Genomic DNA, 19193 nt, shown 5'->3' on the forward strand with positions numbered 1-19193 from the left:
ACCGCCAGCCTTCTGGTTAGCAGTCAAGTGCTTTTAGCCACTATGCTACCAGAGCTCCCACTAGTACACCACAATTTTTGTTTGCTTTTTGCTTTAGCAGACTTTGAAAATTTGTCTCAGCATGTTATTCAGGTTCCTTTGCAGTTGGAGCTCTGGCTACCAGTTCTTTACCTTGATTCGTACCTACGATTGCCAAGCATCTACTTGTAAAAGCAACAGTAAGGCAAAGCTTCAGAATAAATATTCCGTAAAATAAAAATATACATAAAACAAAAATCTTACTATGTAGGTGAGAGTTTTGTTTCAAATTTATCTATAGTATAGCAGTTTGTACAAGGGAGATTTTTGCCCCTCTCCCCTTATGCCCAAAAGTGGGCTCAGGGAGATGGATTTTTACTGCTATGATTTATTCCTGTGCAGAAATATAAAGGATGATTAGATGAAACAGTGATTAGAATTGAGAGTATATGTCAAACGCTAAACTTTATAAATTGCTGTATTTCATCAGGTGGATTATGAAATACCAGCATGTAGACCCAGAAGAAGCTGTCAGGATTCACATTGATGTTCAAACAAAGAAATCGGTGGCAATTCACTGGGGAACTTTTGCCTTAGCAAATGAGGTGAGTTTGTGACAAAAATAGCTGTGTTTATGTATTTGACCTGTGAGAGGATTTAGGCATCACTGTACCCTACCAGTGTTTTCAGAGATGAGACTGCTGATCAAAGCCTTCAGAGCCATCACATGAGCTAAGATGTTAAGTCATGTTAAATAATACTAGTTGTTATTGTTGTTGTTATGTGCCGTTGAGTCAGACCTGACTTATAGTGACCCCTCCTTAGGTTTCTGAGGCAATAACACTATGGAGGTAGATTGCCCAACCTTCCTTCTGAGGAGTGGCTTGTGGGTTTGAACCTCCAGCCTTCTGGTTAGCAGTCAAGTGCCTTAGGCACTTCACTACCAGAGCTCCTTAGATACAGTGAAAAAAAACCTCCTTGCGTTCTGTCCTTTTGGCTTATTTCTGTAGTTAATGAAGCAAGTTTTTATATAAACAAATATCTATGTGTGCAATCTGCAGGGAATAGAAAAATGAAATGAACCATTCATGTCTCACCCCCCAGGAAGCTTTTGTTCTAGCAGAAGGTACAGAATTTGTACATAATCATTCTACCACACATGTTGAAATGGGTAACTGGTGCAAGCATGGGACAGATAAAGTGGTCTCAGGGTTAGAGTCTGTAACTGACTGATTAGGGAGGAGCTTCCTGGAAGAGGTTATATTAGAACTTGGTTGTAAGCAGGCAAGGAGGACATTTCCAGAGGATGAAAGGGCAAGCATTGTATTGGAGTCAGCAAGCATGGGCAATAGTGAGCTGTCAGTTCAATGAGAGTATTTGTGGCATGGAGGGCAATGGGAGAAGGAAGGGTAGAGAGTTAGAAATACGTTATTTGTTCAGTAAACATTAATTCAGTATCTGCTATGTGCAGGACACTGGGATCAATGGTAGTTTAATTCCTAGACTAATATAGGAGAGCTGATTTGACCTGAAGGTAGCTGAACCCTAGAACTCTGCTACTGCCTGGGTTCTGCGATCAAGAGGAAGGATAGCATTAAGCCTTTTTTTCCTTTCCTGGACCCAGGGCCTGCCCCAAGCAAAATTTAGAAATGGGTGCTTGGAACTGGGCTTCTCCCATTTTGCTTTCCCATCTTCTGCATCCCAGGGGCTCTGAGCTGGAACCCAGAGTTCTTCTGTTCTAAGCACTCCTCCTCTGTCTTCATCCAGGCCTGCTCTCTCCCTAAGATGCAATCCAGAATTACCTGCTCTCTTACCCCAGCGCTCCCTTTCCGCATCAAAATTCCCATCTCATAATACAGCAACTGTTAGCCACTATTGGGGAAGGGAATGGAATGAATAAATGAGGGACCCCTGGGAGTGGTGGAGAATGAATGAGAATATGAATGAACGTGTGTGTGTCTATTTGGAGAAAGATGGGGTTTAAGACTTAGTTTCTAGTGGCTTTCTACTCTGTATTTGGTAGAAATTTCATATGTATATATATGTACATGTGTATGTGTATATATGGTAACATATCTTGACTTATAGCAGCCCCACGTGACAGAGTAGAACTGCTTGATAGGTTTTCTAGGTTGTAATTTTTGCAGGAGCAGATTGCCAGGTTTTCTCCCACAGAGCCACTGGCGGGGGGTTTGAACTGCCAGCTTTTCAGTTAGCAGCCATATGCTTAACTCTTATGCCACCAGGACTCATGTATATGTGACATATATATCAGTGACTTAGGTGAAGTAATAGTACACATATTGTATGTGTGCAAAGAGAGGACTCAGGGATGACTCCTGGTTTTTTAGCTTGAGTAATTGGGTAGATGGTTGTGCTCTTTACTGAGTGGGAGAAGATGAGGAAAGATCAAAAACCTTGATCTTCAAGAATTACTGTGACTTTTTGTTATAAATCTAACCTCTGTCAGTATTTCTTAATGGAACAGATAATAAAAATTCTCTTAGACCCTGGCAATTTTGAATTTTGGCATTAGTTGGATAAACCTTACAATTGTGAGTTTGTTAAGCAAAGTGTAAAGTAGATGGAATTTTCAGAGAGGATGCTTATTAGCTTATGACTTCTAGACACTTTAAAGCTATTTGCATATAAGCAATTATAATAGCTGCTCACTGTAATACTGAAAGATTAAACATGACCCTAACTTTAAAATGATGTATATAGCAACATCTAATTTATCTTGGGAATGAGAGGTGAATTTCTCATTCACTATGTAAGTGAATGAGAATTCATATGTAAGCACTAAAACTTAAAACAGCTCACTAGTTTTGTGGAAACAAATATCATGCATTATGTACTACATGATTTAAGTTTTTAAATGACCAGAATCTGTATTTTGAGTATCTGTTGTACTAGATCATAAAACAAATGACTCCTTTAGGAACTTCTGAGTTGTCTGGGCTGACCCTTGATGGATCCGGAGTGCTGGGAGTCCTTCTGCTCTTAACGCTTCTCTCACTGAGTTCTAATCTACTGCGTTGCTTTATACGTAGTTGCTTGGTCTCACAGCCGTGGGCACATTTGCCTCCTTCTGGGTGGAAGTACTTGGACTCTGGATGGCTATTAGTCATTCAGAAGCCTTTCTTGTCTACTTCCAGAGTTGTCTTCTAGGCGGTTGAAACAGCAAGAATTGACTGATGAAGAAACTCGGCAAGATTGCTGAATCTGGGCAGATTAAGAACAGCCTCTGTTGCCAACTAAAATAACATCACGTGCCATATGAAATCTATATAACATCAAATGTTCCACACTAAAGTTATTGCTTAGCAAGGAAATTATTAATGTAGGGTAATGCATATATATATTGTTGACTCAAGACTTGTGGAGCATGGGGGAAGAAAAATTTAACAAAAGAAGTTATTTTTTAATGGAAAAGAATTTCATAATTTTGAAATCTCTTAAATCATTTTGAAAGGGAAATTTCTTGATGTGGGTGATTACTTAAATTTTATTAGTAATGTATTAGTGATCTCCTTCCTAAATGCATAAAAGAGACTAAAATAAATTGCTGTTATCAACTAATCGATTCATACGTAAGTGGTTATCTCTAGGAGTACTAGGTAACTGAGATATGGTGAAAACCTTATTTACATAGGAGTCAGTTTAAAGAATCCTTGATCCTGTAAACACAGCCGTAAGCCTGGAAGTGAGCAAAGGGGGAAAAGACCCCTCTGTGGCAAGTAACTATTAGCAAACCTATCCATTTTAGGCTATAGAAAACTTTCCTGGTTTTCCTTATGTATCACTGTCCATGCCTTCTTAGTCTCCATTGCTTTTTTCCTCATCTCTGCTCACTCTAAACATTGAATTATAATTTTGAAATCTCTTAAACTTAGGACTCAGTCCATAAACCTCTTCTCTTCTCTGGTTAGTTATTCCCTTAAGGATCTCATCCAGTCTTAAGGCTTCTAATACTGCCTATGCATAGTACTCCTTAGCTCAGAGTTCTCCCCTTCAGTCCACAACTGTTTATCTAACTCTGGCTATTTGACATCTCCACTTGGATGTCCAGTTGGCACCTAGAACTTAAGTCCAAAACCATACTTTTTTGATCTTCCCTTAAACCTGTTTCTCCTACATTTCAGTAAGTGGCAACTCTTCACCTTCTAGTTACCCAGGCCAACACCTTGGATTTTTACTTGTCTTCTCTTTCTCCCGTATCCTCTATCCAAGTTTTCCACAAATACCATCAGCTTAACCTTCAGAAGTTGACCACTTCTCACAGCCTTCACTGCTAGCACATTGCCCCTTACACTTTGCTCATAGCATTATGGTGGTCAGTGATTGTTAGGACTTGAATCAGTCACACAACTCCTCTGCCCTGGAAAGTCTTGGTCTTAATAGTTGCCTCCAGAGCCCTGTGCAGTCCACTCCTTCAAAGTCTCTGCTAAAAGATACCTTCTCATGGAGGCCTTTCTGGACTAATTAAAGCTCCGCCTCTGCCCCCCCCCCCCGCACACTTCTTCTCACATACTTCTCTTTTCTTGGTTACTTATTTCTTGTCTATCTCTGTATTAGAATGGAAGGTCCACGAAAGCAGTGATTTATCTTGTCTGTCTGGTTCACTCACTAGACTGGCATGCACTGTAAGTGCTCAAAAGATAGTTGTTACATGAAGTGAGAGGTAGACTTCCCACTGGTAATCAGATCAGAGACAGTTTGACTTTTATTCCTGCTTAATACTTCAATATTTTATAGCTTTTCTAATTGAAATTAGGAAGAAGAAACTCATCTGAATAAAGAAAAAAAAAAACTATTAACAGTGTAAAGGAAAATAACTGATGAAGTTATTTGTCTTATATTTTAAAATTCCTCTATTAATAACTATTCTGTTCCATATTCCATGTTTCTTTGGAAAATATCTCAGTAGGAATATATGCTGATAGATACTCTGCTGTTTTCCCTTTTTACTTAGATCTGAAAAGGGAAGGAAATAAAGGGAAATAGGGAAATACTGCCTATTTTGTCTTTCTTGTCTAGGTCCCTCGCTCATTAGGTACACTAAATAATGAGGTTTGGCTAGAGATTTTGTGGATAACCACCTTTTTCTTCAGTAAGAAATATTTGCTCTAGCTTTTGCTTGCATGCACACATAAGCTCAGATTGTTATATTTTTCAAACTGTTGGTAACATTTTTCTCTACCATTATCTTTGGCATTGACTCCACTTAGACTGGCATTTCATATAGTGAAATAATGATCAGATCTCATGTAAATCTAATGTTAGATATACAGTGGCACCAGATTTGACATACATTGAGTTAACAATTAATGACTCAATCTGCATTAGAAAAAGTGATTGACTCATTTGCTAATCAGTTGAAAAAAAAGTTCATTATTTTAAATAGGTATCTGTTGGATATTTGAGTTTGAACCCTTATTTAAAATATCCTGCAAGTATATGTATGGTTGATTTCTTTCTTTCTTTCTTTTTTTATTAAATTCTCTTTGCCAGCATTACTTAGAGCCGCGAGTGAAACTACATGAAGCTCTAGAAAGATACGGACTTAACACTGAAGATTTTTTTGTCTTGAACCATGGAGAATCAAGATACCTAAATACTGACAGTGAAAGCTTTGAATAAATATGAGTATAAGGGCTTTTAATGAAAAAGGTCTCCTCTGATTTGAATTTGAAAAACAAATAAAAAGACTAAGAAATTCATCAGCATTATGATCTTTTACATTTGGAAACAACTTCTACAAGATTATGTTTGGTGTCTTGTATAATAACTTACTTGCTTGAATGATTGCCAGTTTATATAAACAAATGAAGAAGGTGGGTGGGTCATTTAAATAATGAATTAGCTAATGTGGAGTCTAAATCTTCTTTCAATGATATAAGCATTACAACAGAAATTTCTTTACTAAAGCATTCTACTTTAGTTGTAATAGAATTTTCTGAGGTTATGAAAAACTGATATTAAAGACTCATTCATATTCTGTTATTGAGGGCATTGTACAAGGTGAATCAAGACTATCTACCTAGGTTTGTTTTTCAGAGGCCTGCTTATTGAAATGTAAACATGTTTCTTGTATTCACGTTATTTACTGATGAGATTTACTCCCACATGTTTATAGACACAGCACTTCCTCCTCTATCAGTATTAGTATATGTGCTAAATGTTAAAGTTTTTTTTTTTTTTTTTTAAGCATAACAACATAGAGACATAGGAGTTTGGGCTGTTATCATTTTTAGAGACTTAACTTTGTAGAAAGAGGGGGACAGTATATACTAGTGCATGTCTACAACCCCCAAGTCCAAAGCCCTCTGAGTTAGCCAGAGGAAGGCAAAGACTTTGTTTAGAAGAACATGATTTAAGATATTTTCTATTTTTAATCTAAAAATCTTATCTGCTAAGCACAAATATAGCTACAAGGAAATACTACTTTACAAAGATACATGCAGGTCTTAAATTTAATGTTGATGTTAGGTGCCGTCAAGTTGGTTCTGATTCAGAGACCTTATGTGCGACAGAACAAGACACTGCCCAGGCCTGCGCCATCCTCACTCTGCTCGAGCCCATTGTTGCAGGTACTGTGTCAGTCTGTCTCGTTGAGGGTCTTCCCATTTTTCGCCCTTACCAAGCATGATATCCTTTGCCAGTGACTGGCCCCTTCTGACAACATGACCGAAGTATGAGAGATGAAGTCTGGCCATTCTTGCTTCTAAATGGTAATTGACCCACCACACCAAACCTGATGCTATCTAGTCAATTTTGACTCGTACTGACTCTGTGGGACATAGTAGAACTGCCCTATAGGATTTCCAAGGCTGTAAATTATTATGGAAGCAGACAGCTACATCTTTCTTCCATGGAGTGGCTGGTGGGTTCATACTGTTAACAGCCAAGTGCTTTAATCACTGAGCCACCAGTTAGTAGACCATACACTTTATTTTTTTTTAAAATTGTAGTTTGTGTGAAAGTTTACAAAGTAAATTATTTTTCCACTCAACAGTTCATACACATTTTGTTTTGTGATGTTGGTTGCAATCCCCTCCTCAATGTAAGGCACTCTTCTCACTTCCTCCCTGAGTTCCCCATTTCCGTTCTTCTTCTTTCCTGCCTCTCCCTGCCTTCCAAGCTTTGTTTTGGGGCAAATGCCGCCCCTTTGGTCTTATATGGTTGATTGTACTGAAGAGTATGTTTTCCCTTGATGTTATTATTCATTTTATAGGCCTGTTATTTGGCTGAAAGTTGATCCCCAGGGGTTGGTTCAGTTCCAGGCTTGAAGGGTGTCAAAGGGCCACAGTCCCAGGGGTTCCACTTGTCTATCAGACCAGTAAGTCTGGTCTGTTTCAGACCACATACTTAAATTTTATCCTTTCCATTTTCTGTACATATACTTTCTTTTGTTGTTATCCTAAATATAACTTTAAGATATATTTTATAAATGTTTCATGTTTTACATGATTCATGTCTTCTATTTTTATACTAAATGACCTCTAAACATCATTCTGGGAACCCTGGTCATGCACTGGTTAAGCCCTAGGCTGCTAATTGGAAGATTGGCAGTTTTTACCCACCAGCAGCTCCATGGGAGAAAGACCTGGTGATGTATTCCCATAAAGATTACAGCCTAGAAAACCATATGAGGAAGTTATAGGTTTGCTGTGAGTTGAAGTCAACACCATGGTACCTAACCCAATAAAACAGGATTCCACCTTTGATTAATAGCCAGTGTGAGATACTAGTGGTCATAAAAGTGATTCTAGGAGTCATCTGACTTAAATTTTAGCTCTAATAATGGAGCTGTGTTCACTGGGCATTCTGATCCCATAAAGATTACAGCCTTGGAAACCTTATTAGGCAGCCCTGTCCTGTCTGTCCCATAGGGTTGCTACGAGTTGGAATTGAGTCAGTGGCACACAACATTCACTTGATTAATCTGAATGTTCTTTATATGAGGGATATTGTTAGAGGCCCTTTTACCTTCTTGACCCAAAAGTCTCTAAAACCTATTATTCACAAGAAATTGGAGTTTCTACGCTAACTACTACACAGGTAGCACTCTGTAATTTGACCTATTTATGCATGTATATGCATGCCACACATTACCCACTACATCTGAATTTTAATGCTGCTTTTATAATGGATTTTGTGTCAAGTCACTTACGCTCACTGTGCCTGTTTCCTCATGTGCAACAAGAGGATAACTTTGACCTACCTCTGAAAAATGTGAAGAATATATAGTGTTTTTTTTTTTTTTTTTTTTTAAAAAGCACTTTGAAAATACAAGGAGAAAAATGACTTAAGATACTACTGCCTAATAGAGATAAGTATATTGGAAAACTGAAAATAGTTAATGTTTTTGATAATGTATTGTTCCTATTGCAAATTTAAGGATATATATTAGGATACTAAACATTGAAGACTAACAACTTTAGCTCACTTTGTACATTTGGAGAGTAACAGCCAAAACACTTGTAAATAAATGATCTTTATCTAAATTTAACATTTTTATCTACAAGGAAGTAAATCAGTCAAGGGAGAGATGTGTGTGTATATAATGTATGCGATTTCTAGATACTAAAGCACAATTTTTCCATAAACTTTCAGGAAAAATTGTACAAGCATGAACTTTTCACTCTAAGGGAATATTTAAGTAGATATGAATTATTAGGTTTATGGTGGGTTAGCCTTGGGGCATATTGCCTTGAAACTAGCCAGCATTCTTCTATCATTTTCCTTGCTGCTGCACGCTGAACTGGAAATTCATCTTTTACCTCTGCTCAGTGAAGCCAAATATCTTAAATATTTCTCCTCCATGAATAGCCTTAATATTATTTTTGTATTCACATGTACTATTTAACTGAGTCTTTATGCACTTTAAATGGTCATGTTCCAGTTCCATTTAATTGGACCTGCCCCATTTTCTAGGCCTCCTTACAAACTAATTTTTATTACCACTCATGTTCTTTCTCTATTGATTTTATGCATTAAGACTTCTGGTCCAAAGGACTAGGCTTCATGTCCTGACCTTGTTAAGTGAGTTACCATTCTATTTTTCACTTGTTACATTTTGAAGATTTATATGAAAGCAAAGATAAATTTGAAAAACAGTAAGACAAATCCATTCTCTTCCCTCAGTTCAGTCTAATATGCATTGTAACACCATTTAGTCTAACTTACCCTCTAAGTCAATTCATTTCTTCGATTACCTAGCATCTATATTCAATATGCAGGACATTAAAGATTCCCTTTCTCCTTGTAGTAACTGAAGACACTTTATGACTCATTACCCAAGAAGGTGGGCCCATCAATTAGGAAAAGTCCCACTTAATAAAAGCCAAGATGTGCCATGACCTACATTGCTAAATTAAGATCTACTTGTACATTTCCACCATGTGATTTTTTGGGGGGTAGTTAAAAATTCCTTTTTTCCAAACTCAACATTTTGACATTTCAGACTCAGTGCTCCTAGGAGATGTGACTTGTGAATGATTCCATTGAAACTAATGATGGAGAGGGTAAGAAGAGATGGCATTTTAGAATCCACTGTTGCTGAAGCACACAGAAGCCTGATTTCTGTTTTTTAATGTGTGCACATTTGGAATACGCATTTTCATTAAATAAGTAGGCAGATTAAAAACTGTTACAAAGAAATGTGCCTTTCAAGGAATTAATATCTTGTTTCCATCCCCAATACATAAAAATATTATTCTTAGCTGTTATGTGTACTTTAACCCCTTGTGATATTTCAACTTTTACCTTATATTGAACCATTTAATACTGTAAATTAAATATTCCCTCAAAGTATGATTTCTGTATCAGGATAACCCAGAGAACGCACATTTTTCTGTTGAAAGATTTGACTTCCTATGGAAAGTCTTGTATCCATGCATTTACAAATGAAATTTACTCTTAAGCTTTGCCTTAAATACACTGAGTAGCAAAGTTCTTGCTTGCATATTGATTTACTTATTGCTAAGCATGGTGGAGGTTATGAACTTTAATATTATAAGTCCTGACTGAATTTAAATATATCAATACATTGTTATAGTAGCTTATGAAATAGAAATGTTAATTGCTGAAATATTTTCATATTTGAATCAAGTAAAATATGGATAAATAAAGTACTATAAATTTAAGGGAAGAAAATATATATAACCTTGTGATTTTTTTTCATTTTATTTAAAAAAATTATTATAAAATTTATGCTCATGGTAAAAAATTCTAACAGAAGAGAGTGTATACAGAAAAGTCATTTCCCCACTCCCTGTCTCACTCCCCGAAGTTTGTGTATCATTCTGGAAGTGTTCTGTGTATATATAAACATAAATATTTTCATTTAAAAAACCACAAATGGGATCTCATTATATATCTTCTGTCAATGTGTTTTAGAAAACACATTTCACAGATATCTTCCCACATTAGCACATTCAGAACTACCTGATTCCTTTAAAAGACCAAACAACTGATTTACTCAGTTGCCTGAGGATGGGCATTTGGATCAATTCTGGTCATCTTTCCATATCAGCACAATGAATAGGAGTGGGCGAGTACTAGGAAATAATTTCCCCTTAAACATTTACATTTTTCATGAACTAGAAACACAAATGATCGAAATAAATTTGTGAAAGCCAAATGGTTGGATTGGCAGTTGGACTTGAGGACTCAGGATCTCATTACTCCTAAAAGAATGGTGCCATTGCCATGGCAGTTGTAAAACAATGGATTAATCTAATATCCTGTGTCCCTGGATGGCAAAGGTAGTTAGGTGCGCAACTACTAGCTGAAAAGCCGGTGGTTCCAAACCACCAGAGCTGCCTCAAGACAGCCTGGGGATCTGCTTCTGAAAGGCCACAGCCTTAAAAACCCTATGGAATAGCTGTATTCTGTACACATAAGGTCACCCTCTTCATTGCAAATCACTGCAAACAGTAGAAGGGTGGCTGATGCATAAAGTCACAGTCACTTCATGTAGAGGAAATAACTAAAATATCTCAATCTAGACAAAAATCAAAAATGTTTTCAGCAGAAGAGCTAATAAATCATTTGGTATCAATAAAATAATTCGAAGTAAACTTGGAGACCATTGCAAGTTATAGCTGCGTTACTGATGAAACATGATATTAACCATTTAAATTCAACAGTGAAAGACTCCTTTTGCTTTATAAGGAAGATGGAAAATAAACTTGTAATGTGTATTAAATGCACATTTATACACTGCATTACTCTAGAAACACGGCCAGCTGGAATTACGTTATTATTACAACTTTTTCTTTCACATCCACATCGGAATGGTTAACTAAAGCTCTCATTTTCTGGGCACATTCTTGTCCATACAACAGGAAAAACAATGAATTTTTATGAAAGATGACAGGAGACATAACGAAACGACCATCCATTCTGACGCAGTTATTTAAATTCTGAAATAGTGTAAGCATTCGAAGAAGAATCTCCTTTGCTACATGGCCATCATAAAGGGAAAGGAAGGATGGATCCACCTAAAATAGGAAACAATGAGCATTATTAATTTATGAAAACATTTTTCATGTATATTTTCATCTTAAAACTGCTATAACTATTTTACATTTTTAAATCTTGTTATAGAAAATAGGGTGGGTATCTACCAGCCACTCCATGGAAGAAAGATGACCAGTTTGCTTTTGTAAAGATTTACAGTCCTGGAAACCCAACGGTGGTTGCTATGAGTTGGAATTGACTTGATGGTAGTAACTTAGTTGAGAAGATAGCAAAATCTAATGTGTAAACTCCTATGTACCCCTCATTGCACACTAATAAAACAAAGAGGCTTTGCATTTTGGCTGAAAATTAACTATGTACTTGGAAGCCTAGACTGTGAACATTTGGAAAAACATCTATTTCTATTTTAAGATCCATCACACAGTTTTCATGGCAACTTATTAGTTACCAAATATACACTGGGACACAAGGCTAGAGAACAGCAATGAGGAGATGAATACAACAGGGTCCCTTTGCTACCGGAGCCGAGGTCCACGCCGTCTCAGCACCACCTCTGCTTCCCACAGAACACTACTCACAGCCTTCAATAATTTCATTCATTTGTTACATGTTTTTGTTGTAAGGCCCATGAAGACAAGCCCCATATTGTGTTGTATTCATATATATCCCAGTACTAAGTAGTGTTTAGCACATACTGGGTACTTAGTAAATACTGGTGGATGTCTGAGAGGGATATGAACAAAAAGGGTCAAGCATAAATGATCTGATGACATAGTGTGTCCAAAATTTGGTAGAGAAAAGGTTTAATTTATTTTTGCTAGGAAGCATTTTTAAAAATGAAAAATAAAAGTCAATGTAATACTATATTTTTATAAAATAACATGGATGTTATATAGTTTTCTACAGGCTGTGCAACCCTTTTGTGTGATAAGCTTCCCTGTGAGCACTATATGGGTTATATGTGAAAAATACAGGACGTGTTCTATAGAAAATTAACATGTGAAGAAGAAACACTTTAAATACTGCTTCTCAGAGATAATCCCCATTAACATTTTAGGATAAAGTTTTCCAGATCTTTCTATAGGTGCAAATCTCTATATATGTCTATTTATAAAACAAATAGGTAAGCTATTTACTTGGGCACCGAGTAGTCCTTCTGCCATGGCTGGGTTTTCAGACAAATTCAAAAGTAGTTTCAAAACTTGAACCTGAAATTAAAAAATATATGTATTAGTTTATTTCAGACCAGCAGGCATGAAATTTCTTTTCCTGGCATGCTGTCCTCTCAGCATTTCCATTTTTAAAGTCCTGTCTATGTTTCAAAGGCTGGCCCCAATTCTCTCATATGAAACCTTTTCAACTTATCTCACTGATGTCGTCAGGCACTCACTCTCATAGCACCTGAAAGCACTTAGCACTTAGCAATTACATTTAAACCTTACTTTTCCAATTAGATTGTTAGGGACACAGGTAGAATACTGGGCATATGCTCATAATCTCCCCTTTCACACACTCAACACGATGCTCTGCTCATGGTAAGTTCAACATGTGCTAATAAACCATGTTTCGATCACTGTTACGTGAATGGGATTGGGGGGGCGGGGAAGGAAGGGATCAAAGTTCTGTTCATTTCTACGTAACAGGCAATTTTGGAACAGTTTGTTTACTCAAACTAAGTAACAACATGGCCCCTTTCTTTTCAGTGGATTACTAGGAATACTTGGGAGTCCTTGGGTGGTGCAGTTAACATACTTGGCTGCTAACAAAAAGGTTGGCGGTTCAAATCTACCCAATCATGCCTCGTTAGAAAGGCCTTGAAAATTACCAGGAAAAAAAAAAGCCATTGAAAACACTATGGAGCACAGTTCTACTCTGACACACATGGGATTGCCAGTTGCTGGAGCTCACTCAGGGAGCTTTGGTAGCATAGTGCCTAAGGCACTTGACTGCTAACCAGAAGGCTGGTGGTTCAAACCCACCAGCCACTCCTAGGAAGGAGGATTGGGCAATCTACTTCCATAGATGCTGCCTCAGAAACCCAAGGAGGGGTCGCTGTGAGTCAGGTCCGACTGGATGGCACATAACAACACAGAGCTGACTCAATGGCAACTAGGTGGTAACCTACTCCATAGAAGACAATGGAAAATAAAGAAAAAATATAAAGTCAGAATACAACTATAGATTAAACAAATGTGTACTTTGGTTTGAAAATTAAGTCCTCTGCTTTTTTTGTTGTTACATGTGCCATCTTGTGGTGACTACAGGATAGTAATTTTATTTGCTCTCATCACAGATGTACATGCACAGGTTTATTTATATTAAACTTTACTGTTCATATTTAGTTATGAATCGATGGTGTCAACAAAAGGTATATAATATAGTACACAGTGAGATCACTGCCTTATAGCAAGACTTGTAAAAAGTCATTTTGGTGGTTATTTACTAAGAAAATATGTAAAACAAGATTCTATTTCCAGTTCCCAAAGGGACTGCTACCCAAAACGTAATTTAGAAGTTGGAACTTTACACTTATTTTTATGGAGAAACAATGTTCTAATTAGTGCTCAGACTCCCACAAAGACACAAAAGCAAATTCTTTATCCCAGAAACAATAGTCAATACAGTGGAAAAATAAAACAATAAAAAAAAAAAAAATAGAATATGCTATTGTGACATGAAGGAGCTCTGGTGCTGTAGGTTAAAGCATTCAGCTGCTAACCAAGTCAGCAGTTTGACCCACCAGCTACTCTGTGGGATAAAGATGAGGCCATTTGTTTCTGTAAAGATTTACAGCCTTTGAAACCCTATGGGGTGGTTCTATTCTGTCCTGTAGGGTTGCTGTGAGTTGGAGTTGACTTGAGGGACTTGAGGGTATTATGACATGAGTCACCTATTTAAAAGTCATAAAATATAATAAAACAGACTATATCTGAGACAGATATTCCTAAGCTCCAAAGCCAAACCTGCCTAGCTCCGAACTTAGTCTCCTCCTGAGCTTCAGCTCAGCTCAGCTTCTTTCTTTAATGGAAAGAGGGTAGGAGTTTGCATTTGGGCCACAGGTGCTCAAAGTTATCTCACTCCTCTGCAGAGAAAGAGATGTTGATGGGTATGTGCGTATCAGAAATTGCCGGTGGATAGAGCAATATTGCTGTAAGACAACTTACATTTAACTTTGAATGCCTTTGGGTACATCTGGGACCAGAACCAAATAAGCTTGGCTACTAGCCATGTGAAAAGTCCACAAAATACCACCTCAGAACACAACTGAAACACAGAATACAGTGAGGCACTCTTGCAGTCACACCTTAATAACCCCAGATATCATCAGTGATGTCAAATATTTGGAGTATAGCTTCACACTACAGTCCTGCTTTTAAAATAATGTCCTTCTAAAATGCTCATGCATTTTTCTCTCTTACATGTGGCAGAAAACACAGTAAAATATTAAGTAACAGGGAATCCAACTAATCAGAATCTTTACTTAATCTGTTATTTTTTATGCTTTTTTTTTTTTTTAGAAGTAGCAATTGATAAAAACATACACATATGGGGGTTTATTCAAGGAAGTTTCATGCTGCCTCTTAAGAGCCCCACTAATTCAGCTGAATTTCTGATGCCTTGTACATCTATAAACCAAACCAAACTCACAGCTGTGGAGCTGGATCTGACTCATAGTGACCCCTCCTTGGGTTGCCGAGGTGGTATCACTATGGAAATAGATCGCCCAATCTTCCTTCCAATGAGTGGCTGGTAGGTTTGAACCGCCAGCCATTATGCTAAGCTATATAACTAGACAAAGAATAATGACAATTCAAAGACAGTGAGGTATCCTTCATACATTCAATACACTCTATTCACTGAAGTGCAAAAGTGGTTTTAGAAAGATTTTTCCACAAATATTGGCTACGTCCACCCCACCCTGCCCCCCACCCAAAAAAGGCTGTGTTAATCCTGGGGAAAGCAAAATATTCAATTAATCATCCCTATTACAACTGATGAAGGTTGAAGAATACAGTCTGCAGTATGGATTACATCTCAACATAAAGAAAACAAAAATCCTCACAACTGGACCAATGAGCAGCATCACAATAAATGGAGAGAAGATTGAGGTTGTCAAGGAATTCACGTTGCTTGGTTCTACAATCGATGCCAATGGAAGCAGCAGTCAGGACATTAGACGACATGTAGCATTGGGGAAGTCAACTGCGAAGGAACTGTTTCAAGTGCTGAGGAGCAAGGATATCTCCTTGAGGACTAAGGTGTGCCTGACACAAGCCATGATATTTCCAATCGCCTGGTATGCATGTGAGAGCTGGACAATGAATAGGGAAGACCGAAGAAGAGTTGATGCTGTTGAGTTGTGGTGCTGGCGAAGAATGCTGAAAGTACCATGGACTGCTAAAAGAACTAACAGATCTATCCTGGAGGAAGTACAGCCAGAATGCTCCTTGGAAGCAAGAATGGCCAGACTTCGTCTCACCTATTTTGGTCATGTTGTAAGAAGGGACCATTCCCTGGAGAAGGATGTCATGCTTGGTAGGGTGGAGGGTCGACGAAAGAGGGGGAGGCCTTCCGAGATGGATTGATATGGTGGCTGCGATGATGGGCTCGAGTATAGCAGGGATTGTGGGGCTGGCGCGGGATCGGGCAGTGTTTTGTTCTGCTGTGCATGGGGTCGCTATGAGTCAGAAATGACTCGATGGCACTTAACAACAACAATTACTCGGAGTAACTCATACTAATTGATGCCAAAGATCCAATGACTAACACCAATGATCATTAAGATGGTGCTGCACTAAGAGTATTTTGTTCTGTTGTTCGCGGGGTCACGATGAGCAGAGCAGACTCAATAGCAACCAACAACATCATCACTCCAAGACTCCTTTTACTCGGTGTTCTGTTATCTAGCGGGGGGGTGGGGGGCTATCAATTTCACTTCAGTAAAAGCTAAACTGATTCACAGAAAACCAAATGAACATCAATCTAATGAAAACTGAGACATCTGATGATTTTTCAGTTAACTTTATAATTCAGTTCTAGGAGAAAAAAATTACTTTCTTTGGCCCATGTGAGGATTTTAATAAACCCTGACTAAACTTCCTGTTTTTTTGACGGACATCAACTCAAGATAGGTGACCTGGAAATTCAGCTTGATGCAACAGCCGTTTGTACTTCAAGGAGTAACTGCTTCCTACCTTGGTGTTTCCATTGCCAGTAAGTAACACATGGAAGAATTCTGTAATGTAACTGTTAAACATATGCTGGTGCTCATTGGTAACAGTCATGTTTGTTAACAATCTCAGTCCAGCCATCTGCACAGCAGAGTTCAAGGAACCGGAGAAGACATCTTCACAGACTTGATTGATATATATCTGAAGATAGGAAAAGGAAAACTGAGCATCTGAGAACCTCTGAAATTCTACCACTGACCCAGTTACTGTTCTGCACAATAGATTAGGGCTATTGCCCAAGATGGAACTCACTTCCCAGAAAAGAAGACATTTTGATCTGGCCTTCACACATTGGTGACTTTTTTAAAGCTACTTTATTATAAATGGCAGACACCATGCTGGGCATTATACATATACACCTCACTTAATCCTAAGACAACTCTAAGAGGCAGGTGTCATTACAAATGAGGACTTTAAAGTCCAGAACGTGGATCCTCTGCCCAAAGTCAGCCAGCTGGTGGGGTGGGAATTGTTGGCCTCCAGAGACACACTTCTCACCGGTGGCCTCCCTTTCTGGGGCCTCTCAACTCAGTCCACCTGTCTGTTTCAAATGGTCTGGACACACCAGGTCAAGGGAGATCTGTGAGGCCATTTTGTACCATGGTAAATATCTTAACAGTTGGGTCCAGAGAGCTAAGTCATATTAGAAGAGCAGGGAACAAAGTGAAATACAATTTTTCTTTAGTTAGCTTTATCAAAAGTAAGCAGAAGCAAAGCTATGTTTGGCCTAGCGTTCCTCTTCATCTGTTGTCGTTAGGTAACCACCCCTGGCACAAAGTAACGCAATGCTGGTAGCATTCCTATTTCAAGCATGATAGAACACAGTATAAAGAAAAGTTTCCTCAAACTCTTTAAAAAAAAAAAAAAAAAACCACTCTATTTGCTATATCTGGCCATGGTCTTTTTAGCTTGGAAAAATTATGTCCCACAGATATTCATTAAACTAAATGTGAACTCCACCAAAAGTTCTAACTAGTACGAAATTTTTCCTAATATGACGTGTTAAATTACCAATTGTCCCATAAGCCTTTACTAAATTTTTTATCCCCAAATGTATTCATGTTATCATAGAACTAAAATGACAGTAAAGCAAAGAGAGATTAACTTTTTTTTAAATTTTGTAAATATGTATGCAACAAAACATTTACCATTTTCAAATTTTTTACATGTATAATTCAGTGACATAAACTTTTATCTATTTTCAAGATCTAACTGACGTTTGCAAGCCGATTTTGTCACAATTTCATTACATTTCTATCCTTTAAAAAATGGCATTTCCTTCTTTATAAATCATCTATTTTTGTAAGATAGCGTTGTCTTTCAAAATGTCTCCAAAATGTGTGAAGTGTCTATATCCTTATAATGTCTAAATCTTTTCACTATTGTAATTCTAGTAACAAGACTGCTAGATGGTCCAGCTCACTTACTCCTGGAATGGTACCTGGCTTACCTTATTTCTTCCCCTTGGAATTCCCTCTTTCCCCAATTCCACTTGTAGAAATCTTAGATATTCTCAAGACCAGGTCAGACTCTACCTTTTACATACAGACTTTTGGATGGGATCTTTCCTTTCTGTGTCCTCAACAATATCTAACATTTTTCCTTAAAGCACTTCATTATGTTTTACTTTGAATTACAACTATTTATGAATTGCCTTATTCCTCCTTCTAGCTTTCTTGCAAGATTTATATCATGTCCATTTCTTTATTGTGTAACACAGAGCAGTAACTCAGTAAATGCTGACTTGAACTAAATTAGCACAATTTCCTAAATTATTTTGTCTTTTTCTGTTGATGTTAATCTGATTCTGGGGTGGCTCCTTCACCATACTTTGGGTTAAACTGATCCCTAACTTCAAAAATCCAATGCATCTCTTATTGTCTGGTTCATGTCCCTCCCTTCTCTGGCTCATTCTCCATTCTTCTAAAGCCAGTTCTTAGCCATAAAGTTATAAAGAATAGTCTAGTAAAAGTTTCAAAACCACACTTCTGTTATATTCTCTTTCATTTATACTACACCTCACACACTTGTGTCTTTGGATAACGTACCTTTATCACGTCTTGATTTTTGACATTCACACTCAGGTTATTCAGTGCATTTAAGGCTTTCTCTTTAATACTGTGGTTGGGATTGTTGATCAAGTTCCCAACAACTGGAATACCACCCAATTCACGAATAATGGCCTAAGAGGGAAAAATAGGATATTGACTTCATTATGTACTGCGGTGTAGTAAATTACTTAGTGTGGCTTTTCTACCCAAAAGTCTTTGTAAACTCCAAGGTGGGATTTGCTATGAGCAACTGAGGAGCTCCTGATTGCTGAAGTTGTCCACCTGGAGTATTTCTGTTGGGAGTGGCACAAAACAATGTTCTGGGAGGTGCCCACTCTCTCTCAAGTGCTTAGAGTTCTGATGCTATGATTGGCTAGTTTGGCCACTCTGCCGGGCTCAAAAG

The 19193-nt window shown here is 37.7% G+C and overlaps 2 protein-coding genes across 2 annotated transcripts in view; one reads left to right on the forward strand and one right to left on the reverse strand.

Moving 5' to 3' along the window:
- NAPEPLD (N-acyl phosphatidylethanolamine phospholipase D) overlaps positions 1–5661 on the forward strand; it is a 24524-nt gene extending 18863 nt beyond the window's left edge. The window contains exons 3-4 of the mRNA XM_007944626.2: positions 509–623; positions 5533–5661. Coding sequence (XP_007942817.1) covers positions 509–623; positions 5533–5661 — 244 coding nt within the window. The remainder of the gene's footprint in view (positions 1–508; positions 624–5532) is intronic.
- Positions 5662–11279: 5618 nt separating this feature from the next.
- Positions 11280–19193, reverse strand: part of ARMC10 (armadillo repeat containing 10) — a 77004-nt gene continuing 69090 nt past the window's right edge. The window contains exons 2-5 of the mRNA XM_007945184.1: positions 18788–18922; positions 16704–16880; positions 12645–12716; positions 11280–11528 (exon numbers count right to left, since the gene is read on the reverse strand). Of these exons, the coding sequence (XP_007943375.1) occupies positions 11280–11528; positions 12645–12716; positions 16704–16880; positions 18788–18922 (633 nt within the window). The remainder of the gene's footprint in view (positions 11529–12644; positions 12717–16703; positions 16881–18787; positions 18923–19193) is intronic.

This window comes from Orycteropus afer, unplaced genomic scaffold, assembly GCF_000298275.1.
Source record: "Orycteropus afer afer isolate SDZICR_OR568_19922 unplaced genomic scaffold, OryAfe1.0 scaffold00007, whole genome shotgun sequence".
Lineage (NCBI taxonomy): Eukaryota > Metazoa > Chordata > Mammalia > Tubulidentata > Orycteropodidae > Orycteropus > Orycteropus afer.